Source organism: Zea mays, chromosome 1 (genome assembly GCF_902167145.1).
Source record: "Zea mays cultivar B73 chromosome 1, Zm-B73-REFERENCE-NAM-5.0, whole genome shotgun sequence".
Lineage (NCBI taxonomy): Eukaryota > Viridiplantae > Streptophyta > Magnoliopsida > Poales > Poaceae > Zea > Zea mays.
The window spans coordinates 281514365-281523486 of NC_050096.1; the positions used below are offsets into that span (position 1 = coordinate 281514365).

The window sequence follows — 9122 nt, forward strand, 5'->3', positions numbered from 1 at the left end:
TTTTAGCTACCGATCATGAGCGTGCTCGCATTTCATGTTTCAATTTCTAATAACCAAGCACGAGCGCCGGTATTTTTCTAGGAACTAATAAAAATGATGTGAAGTTGTAATCGGTTAAATATTCTGGGTCTAAGATGGACTAAAATGTAGTTAAATTCTGTTGTATTTATCAGGGACGTTCCAGGGTCTGTAGTCTGTACGGGCTGCAGGCCAACAAAGCCCCCAAAAACATATAGATACATATGTTATAAATAAAAGATATTAGTTAAGATTGATGACTTAAAAGATACTTCATCCGTTCCAAAATATAGATTTTTTCTAACTTTTTTTTTGTCTATATTCATTCGAATGATAATAAATATAGATATACATATAAACTAGCTTTATATATATAATGAATGTATGTTTAATCTAAAATAAATTATATTTTTGGGACGGATGAAGTATTGTATAGAATAGGAAGTTACAATCAGATAGATGTTCCAATTCTAAAATGGACTAGGATCTAATTTAAAGTTGTATTTATTTATTTATGATACTTAGTATGCTGCCATAAAGATTGTTCCTCATTTAATAGATCAACATATAACACACGCACAAACCTGCCGCAACCAAAAAAAATTGAGTACAAAATAGTTACGGCCGGTTGCTACCCTCGCTCGGCAAGTGTAACAACAAGCGTCCTCGTTAGTCTGTTCGCTTGGCTTTAATTCATACCGGTTTCTATTATTTATATAGTGTTTTTATCTATATAAAATACAACTGTATCAGTCTAAATAAGTGGCTTTAATCTGAAGAAACCAAACAGGATCACTCGGTGACTAGGAACGATAACGGGTATGTACTTGTTAGGTAATACCATTCTTTGCTCGTATCTATAAAAAAGATTCTATTCATCGGGTTAGCCATATCTGCTCGCGACGATAAAATCTTTTCTGTATCCATGTCTACGAGGGTAATTTACCCATAGGATAATCAGTACCAGTTAGGAAAAGTCTCAAATTCTAGTATGTATGTATACGAGCATAGAATCTTTTTTTTATTTGTCGCAAAGCATGAGCATTGTACTAGTATGGACGTATACGAGCAATCTGGTTTGTTTCATGTTTCGCACGAGGGAAGATAGAAATATCTAAGGTGCTTCAATCCAAAGAATTCTCGGATAGCTTTGTCTCTCTATCTCTCACCGCACTAGCTCGTCAATACCCACTAACAATTTACAATCAGGATAATTCACAACTGATACGACTGAAGCCTTTTTTTTCTCGCAATGGTTAGAAAAGGATGGACTAAAAAAATATTTAAGACTGGAAACCCTATTTATTTTTTGCGGGGTACATGATGGAAGTTGTTGGAGCTAGAATCTAGAAGCAGGCGACATTCTTTTCTCGTACGCCCTCGCTCTCCTAGCATGGTGTCGCCGCACGATCGATCGGATGGCACCGTATATATGGTGCGTGCCTTTTTCCCACGACTAATCTTATCACGACACTTGGGATTCTACCTAAACGCGACCTCGCACACTTCCAAAAAGAAAAATAATATCCCCCAACGAACTATGTATAAAGTGTCTCGACTTAAAATAAGTTTAGGATCATATATATCACCGAGTGACGTGTGAGTGTTCCTACACAAACACACACACGCACCTAAAAAATGTAGGTGGTGGAGCCCTCCTTTGTATTCCCTCCGTTTCTTTTTATTTGTCGCTGGATAGTGTAAAATTGCACTATCCAGCGACAAATAAAAAGAAACGGAGGGAGTAGTTAGTTCCATGCGAGGTGAAGGGCACCGAGGAACAGTGTGGAGGAGTGCGCGGCCGGCGCGGGACGGGACCGCATCGTCAACTTGGCCGGGTCGGGTCTCATCGGAAGGCGGCGGTCGCGGCCGTGGTCGGGGCTCGTGCACCGACCCCGCTGCTGCGCGGCGCCTGCGCGCGCGTGCATGCGTCCGGATCGGCCAACGAGGCGAGAGGAGGAAGGGAATGGACGACGGAGGATGAGGGGCCCACGTGGCGGTGGGCGCGGCGAGGAGGCGATGGACCCGCCCGCGCACGCGCCTCGACGCACCCCCGTCCCCGTCCGGTCCGAGGAACGGGCCCACTCCTCCCTTTGTCTTGTACGTGTTGCGCGGTCGTTCGCCGTACGTATAGTAGCTCTCTCCAACGGCTTCAGGGGAGGATGCGCGGATCCTCTGCGGCCGGGCGCGCTGAGTTCTACCAGCTGCGAACGCCTAGCAGCGGCATGTAAACTTCCACGTAAGGCACCAGCAGACACCGAAAGCTAGCAATTTCGATACATACATATAGGCCATAGCTAGCACACATCACCACAGTAGACCGAGCAAGGCCACGAGATGCGCCTATACAACTAGGTTCACCTGTACGGATATACTAGTAGATTTTTATCTATAGAAAGTAACCGACGATATGCCGCTAGCTAGTGCTATAAAATGAGATATCTCTAGGCAAAAAAAAAAAAGATATGGCGCAGAGAGCCCTATACAATAAGTTATGAGCTGTGCATCCTTTTGGGTCTGATTTAATCTATAGTTTATTGTTTTAGTCCGATTGATTTTAACTAAAAAAACTACACTGCCACGCGATGGTCTGTGCAGCTAGACAACTAATAATATAATAGTATAGCTTCCCTCAAGTTATTTTGTCGTCTATGAAAATCTCTACGGGTGAAACAAACCGCTCGTAGCATGTGCCAACCTGGATACATAGTAGTAGTAATTAATTTGCGTACTGAGATATCTATCTATAGGAAGGATATGCTACAATTAAGTTTACATAGTGATGCATGGAACCGAATATTTCGAAGATTTGATTCATAGTTAGACACATTTAGCTGGCAATGGCATAATTACGAAGTGGACACTCCCCGGATACGATATATAGCATATCTCTCTAGCTAGCACGATTAATTCCAGCCAAGGAAAAAAAACATCAGCGGCAGCCGATGGTAGCACTACTACAGTAGTAGACAGCAGTAGTAGTACAGAAAGAACTATTAGCACTGGCTCACGCACAGCGCACCACACCGGTATCCAGCGCACCGGCGAGTCCAACGCCCCAATCCCCCAACGCTCGCTCGCGACGGCGAGGAGAAGGGAGAGAGAGAGAGACCGCGGGCCCCACACGACCACCACTGTCCACTGTGTCTGGCCTCTGACACAGCTCACACCTTTGACGAAACGGCAGCCCGTCCGGAGGCTAGCGGCCAGCCCCACCACCACCACCCTCCCGACCCTCAGAAAACTAAAATAAAAAAAACCAGACATAAAGAAAAAGTCCAAGCACAGGACAAGGACGGGCGCGATGGACGGCCGGGATCGCCACGGGCCCCGCCTTCCCCCCTCCTGCAAGCAGTATTTCTAGCACGCTGCACGCCCGGCCCGAGGAAGGGAATACGAGACGAGACGACAGGGGGAGCGAGCACAAAGCGGAATAAAGAAAAGGCCGGGAAAAGCGAGGGCACTGCGCCTCCGCTGCGGCCTGCGGCGCCAGCGCCAGCCAACCCCTCCCTCCTACCAGTACCAGTATTTGTTTGTTTATTTATATGTATATATAAAACCGTCGCTCACTCCACCACTGACCACTCTACCGAGCCGAGCGCCGGGCGGCCTTTGGAGTTTGGACTCGTACCACTCCGTCTGCGCAGGCGGAACGGAACACGGGCGAGGGCGCGAGAGCGTCTCCACCTCCACCCTCCCGAGCTCGTCGTCACCGCACCACCGGGGCCGGGCTTCGCTCGGCGAGGTTCGTGGCCTCCTCCTTCTCTGGTTCTGCATGGCGCGTACGTGCTCTGCTCTCCCTCCCCCGCGCGATTTGGTGCGCCGAGCTTAGGCCTCGTGCCCATGGACGCGCGCGGGCGCGAAGCGGCCGATTGCTTGCTGCTTGCTGGCGCGCGTCGTAGGGTTTCCCCCGCCTTGGTGTTTTTTCAGCGGATGTATTTTACCGGTGAGAGGGGGGGGGGGGGGGGGGGGGGGGGGGGACTGGGGGCAAGAGCTGCAGCAGGGGTGGCGGCGGCGATGGCGATGGCTCCTGAGCTTTCCGCTAGCGGCGCCGTGTAGGTTTTCAGGTGTTTGCTGGGTTGGGTTGGCTTGTCATGTTGCCTAGTTTTGGTACTGATTTGGACCATTGCTTTGAGCGCCATGCTCCCGTGCTCGGATGCCCAGCTTTTTAGCTTGCCCCCCGGGTCGCCGAAATGCCGCCTTCCATGCGCCTCATCATTGTGGGAATCTGCTGCTGCGTTTCGGCCGGCTTACTTATTAGTGTATTTGTTCTGGATGCAAATCTAGGGGTGGGGTGGCATGGAATGATTAGAGCCACCGGCGCGTATCAGCCTGTGTCTGTATTTTTTTTTTTTTACCTCCGTGTGCGGAGAGGAATGCTCGTGCTGTCACCGCGAGAAACTGCTCCGCGGCTGCTCGACCAGTGGTTGTTGGTTTCAGTGATTGATTTGCTTCGTTGCAGGCAGGCCCGTCCATGGAGGGGATGGAGGAGGCCAACAGGACGGCAGTGGAGAGCTGCCACCGGGTGCTGGCGCTCCTCTCCAACCCGCACGGCCAGCTCGTCCCCAGCAAGGAGCTCGTGGCCGCCACCGGGGAGGCCGTCGCCAAGTTCGGCTCACTGACGGCCAAGCTCTCCAACTCCAACGGCGATGGCCTACTGCAGGGCCACGCTAGGGTCAGGAAGGTCAAGAAGCCCCTGCACATCTTCGACAGCAACCTCTTCCTCGAGAGCTCTGCGGTGGCCGCCGCCGCTGCTCCGGCCAAGACGCCCAGCCCGAGCCCGATCCTTGGCCTCCAGCTGTTCCCGAGGTACCACCAGTTTGAGGGCTCGTCGTCTAAGGATCCTGTCAGGATCCCTACCCAGTTCCCCAAGAGGTTGCTGCTAGAGAAGCCGACTGCCGGTATGGAGGGGTCGACGTCGCAGTCCCCTCCGATCGTCCAGATGGTCCAGCCGGTGTCCGTTGCGCCCCCCGCAGGGACGCCCACCCCGGCATTGCCCCCCGCTCACCTTCATTTCATCCAGCAGCAGCAAAGCTACCAGAGGTTTCAGCTCATGCAGCAGATGAAGATCCAGAGCGAGATGATGAAGAGGAGCAATCTTGGTGATCAGGGTGGTAGCTTAAGTGGCGGCGGCGGCGGCGGTCGTAAGGGTGTGAATCTCAAGTTTGACAGCTCTAATTGCACGGCGTCATCGTCTCGCTCGTTCCTTTCGTCTCTGAGCATGGAAGGGAGTCTTGCGAGTTTGGATGGAAGCCGGACCAGCAGGCCGTTCCAGCTACTTAGTGGCTCTCAGACAGCTAGCACGCCGGAGCTGGGCCTGGTGCAAAGGAGAAGGTGCGCTGGCAGGGAGGATGGGACTGGTCGGTGTGCAACCGGGAGCCGGTGCCATTGTTCAAAGAAAAGGTTGGAATTTCTTGGTTACAAACTGATAGTTGACTACAAGCATTATAGTTTTTTTTATTTGTTTCTCAAAATCACCTTTTTGTATGTAATTGCAGGAAGCTAAGGATAAGGAGGTCCATCAAAGTCCCTGCAATAAGCAACAAGGTTGCAGACATCCCAGCTGATGAATTCTCATGGAGGAAGTATGGGCAGAAGCCAATTAAGGGATCCCCACATCCTAGGTACTAAATACTTGGCACTATGTGACCTTTTTTGTGGAATTAGCTAGCTAACTATTAGCTAATTTGCTAAAAGTAGCCAATAGCTGAACTATTAGTTAGACTGTTTGAATGTATTCAACTAATTTTAGCAGCTAACTATTAGCTCCAGTACATTCAAACATGCCCTTAATCCTTTCATGTGAACGTGAAGTGTTTCTCAGGGGGTGTTTAAATGCACTAAAGCTAATAGTTAGTTGACTAAAAAGTTACTAGTGAAATTAGCTAGATAACAAGTAGCTAGCTAATTATTAGCTAATTTACTAAAAGTAGCTAATAACTGAACTATTAGCTATACTGTTAGGATGCTTTTAACTAATCTTAGCAACTAATTATTAGCTTTCGTGCATTCAAACGTGGCCTCAGGTGTGTTTGAATGCACTAGAGCTAATAGTTATTTGGCTAAAAAATTGCTAGTGGAATTAGCTAGCTAACTATTAGCTAATTTCCCAAAACTAGCTAATAGCCGAACTATTAGCTAGATTGTTTGAATGTCTTTAGCTAATTTTAGCAGCTAACTACTCCCTCCGTTATTTTTTATTTTTCGCGGTTTAGTTGAAAAATGAACTAGCGGACGACATATATTCAAAAATGGAGGTAGTATTAGCTCTAATTTATTCAAACACCCCCTCAGTCTGCTTATATTTATCTGGTACTTGCTTTGCTATTTATAGTGCAGTCGTACCCACTGACTTGATGCTATTTTATTTACATACGGATGTGTTGAGTTGGCCTTTTGTGTATTCTGGAATGCATGATCTCGAGTGGAGGCACCACAAAGGGTTACACAAAGGGTTACTGATATGAAAAATCTGAACCAAGTGTCCCCCCTACTCTTTAGATGCTGCTTATAGCATTGGGTCGTTTGGCATCTGATCAAGTTATTCAGTTTTGTTTCCTATTTTACAATATAAGCATACTGACTACTGAGCATGCATGTGGTTAGAAACCTGTTCTAGTTCTGGTAGCACTCCTGTTGCAATCCAAGAAAGGTTACAACTGGCAACCTCTTTTGGACAGAATTCACTCTCTTGTACCTCTGGCAGATATGTAAATTGCAAATACTCACGATCTCCACCCTCTTGCAGGGGTTATTACAAGTGTAGCAGTGTGAGAGGCTGCCCCGCGAGGAAGCATGTCGAGAGGTGCGTGGACGACCCCTCGATGCTGATTGTTACCTATGAAGGTGACCACAACCACAACCGAGTTCTAGCCCAGCCAGCCTGATCTTTCAGGCTATCAATTCAAGATCGCTTCTACAGTCACCCTCCCTCCCTCCCTAGAGAAGGGATGACAACGACGACAGTAGCAATAACAAGAGCCTAGTGCCTGTACATATGTTCTGCTTCTAACAGTTGGAGGAGAGAGTCAGTTAGCTAGCTCTTTCAGAAAAATCAATGGTGACAGGGGGGAAACTTGTCATGTCGATGGAGAAAGGGGGAGGAGGGTTCCTCATCAAATACTCTAGTTTTGTAGTTTTGGTTTCTCTTTTGTGTTCGTCCTGTGCTAGGGCCCATCTTGTGGTTGCAGTGTGACATTGAGCCGCAGTTGTATGTCTGGTAATGGTGTTAGGGGATTGGATCGAGAAGAAGAGCACAAGGCAGGAAAAGTGCCTGTAAAAGTGGCTACACCTAGGAACAGAATGTACAATCGTCTTCAGTCCAGTGGTACAATCTTGTTGACGCAGTGGTTTGGGTCTGTGGCGTGTTGTTTGTTAGCGCCAGTGATGCTGCGAGGCATGGGGGTTGCCGGCTCCGGCTCTCAGCGTGCCGCATCCGTGCAGTGGCATTTGTACTGGGGCGTCTGCCGTTTGAGAGGCCGGTTTGCTGCGGTCTGCGTGTCGCCACTGTCTGAACTCTGACGCTGCTTTTGACAGTTTGGCATCTTCATGTCGCGGGTTCAGACGTTCTGATTGTGGCCTTGGTGGGATCAGAGGGGTTCACGGGCCTGCTATTTCTCTGTTGCTGGTTCGTGCTAAGAGTTTTTTTTTGACCTTTCGCCCGCGTGACGTGATTGGATTGGCGCAGCTGTTCGTTTCTCAGTTTCAGAGTTGCTGCTGCAATGGCAGCTTCTACAGTTCTTAGCTACAGTAAAGCCTGTTTGGAGTTAACAGCCGCAAAAATAAACTGCAGCAGGCACAGGCGCACAGCCAAGTCTTGTCTGTCCGAGCTAGCTTGCTCGTCTTTAAACAAGTGAGGAATCAGATATTATTAACTTTGATCAAATATATAATAGTGTCGGGGACCATAATTAGGGGTACCCTCGAGACGCCTAATTCTCAGCTGGTAACCCCCATCAGCATAAAGCTGCAGAGGCCTGATGGGTGCGATTAAGTCAGGGATCAGTCCATACGAGCGACCCGATCACGCCTCGCCCGAGCCTAGCCTCGGGCAAGGGCAGCCGACCCCGAGGGGTTTCCGTCTCGCCCCGAGGCCCCCCTTTTAACGGCAGACACATCTCCGGCTCGCCCGAGGCTTTGCCTTCGCTAAGAAGCAACCCTGACTAAATCGCCGCGCCGACCGACCGAGTCGCAGGAGCATTTAACGCAAAGGTGGCCTGACACCTTTATCCTGACGCGCGCCCCCCGGCAGAGCCGAAGTGACCGCCGTCACTTCGCCGCTCCACTGACCGGTCTGACAGAAGGACAGCGTCGCCTGCGCCACTCCGACTGCAGTGCCACTTGACAGAGTGAGGCTGACAGGCAGTCAGGCCTTGCCAAAGGCGCCATAGGAAACTCTGCTCCGCCCGACCCAGGGCTCGGACTCGGGCTAGGCCCCGGAAGACGGCGAACTCCGCTCCGCCCGACCCAGGGCTCGGACTCGGGCTAGGCCCCGGAAGACGGCGAACTCCGCTCCGCCCGACCCAGGGCTCGGACTCGGGCTAGGCCCCGGAAGACGGTGAACTCCGCTCCGCCCGACCCAGGGCTCGGACTCGGGCTCAGCCCCGGAAGACGGCGAACTCCGCTCCGCCCGACCCAGGGCTCGGACTCGGGCTAGGCCCCGGAAGACGGCGAACTCCGCTCCGCCCGACCCAGGGCTCGGACTCGGGCTAGGCCCCGGAAGACGGCGAACTCCGCTCCGCCCGACCCAGGGCTCGGACTCGGGCTAGGCCCCGGAAGACGACGAACTCCGCTCCGCCCGACCCAGGGCTCGGACTCGGGCTCAGCCCCGGAAGACGGCGAACTCCGCTCCGCCCGACCCAGGGCCCGGACTCGGGCTAGGCCCCGGAAGACGGCGAACTCCGCTCCGCCCGACCCAGGGCTCGGACTCGGGCTAGGCCCCAGAAGACGACGAACTCCGCTTCGCCCGACCCAGGGCTCGGACTCGGGCTCAGCCCCAGAAGACGACGAACTCTGCTTCGCCCGACCCTAGGGCTCGGACTCCGCCCTGGCCTCTGCCGAACGACCTCCGCCTCGCTCGACCCAGGAGCTCGGGCTCGGCCTCG

At 51.2% G+C, this 9122-nt stretch overlaps 1 protein-coding gene across 2 annotated transcripts; it reads left to right on the top strand.

Moving 5' to 3' along the window:
- Nucleotides 1-3406: 3406 nt before the first annotated feature.
- On the top strand, nt 3407-7364 carry LOC732738 (WRKY DNA-binding protein 1). Of its 2 annotated transcripts, none has more exons than XM_008651049.3 (4): nt 3407-3763; nt 4481-5421; nt 5517-5642; nt 6767-7364. In XM_008651049.3, the coding sequence occupies exons 2-4, from the start codon at nt 4493-4495 to the stop codon at nt 6903-6905; spliced, it is 1194 nt and encodes a 397-aa protein (XP_008649271.1). In that variant the 5' UTR covers nt 3407-3763; nt 4481-4492; the 3' UTR covers nt 6906-7364. The 2 variants fall into 2 exon arrangements, with proteins under 2 accessions (XP_008649271.1, NP_001105837.1); NM_001112367.1 differs by having other exon boundaries at nt 3604-3763; nt 4485-5421; nt 6767-7360.
- Nucleotides 7365-9122: the final 1758 nt, after the last annotated feature.

Excerpts from the sequence above, each read along its gene's own strand:
- LOC732738 (XM_008651049.3), top strand. The coding sequence starts at position 4,493 with ATGGAGGGGATGGAGGAGGCCAACAGGACGGCAGTGGAGAGCTGCCAC. Across the intron at positions 5,422-5,516 it reads TGCCATTGTTCAAAGAAAAG|GAAGCTAAGGATAAGGAGGT; the intron begins GTTGGAATTTCT and ends ATGTAATTGCAG. Across the intron at positions 5,643-6,766 it reads AAGGGATCCCCACATCCTAG|GGGTTATTACAAGTGTAGCA; the intron begins GTACTAAATACT and ends ACCCTCTTGCAG.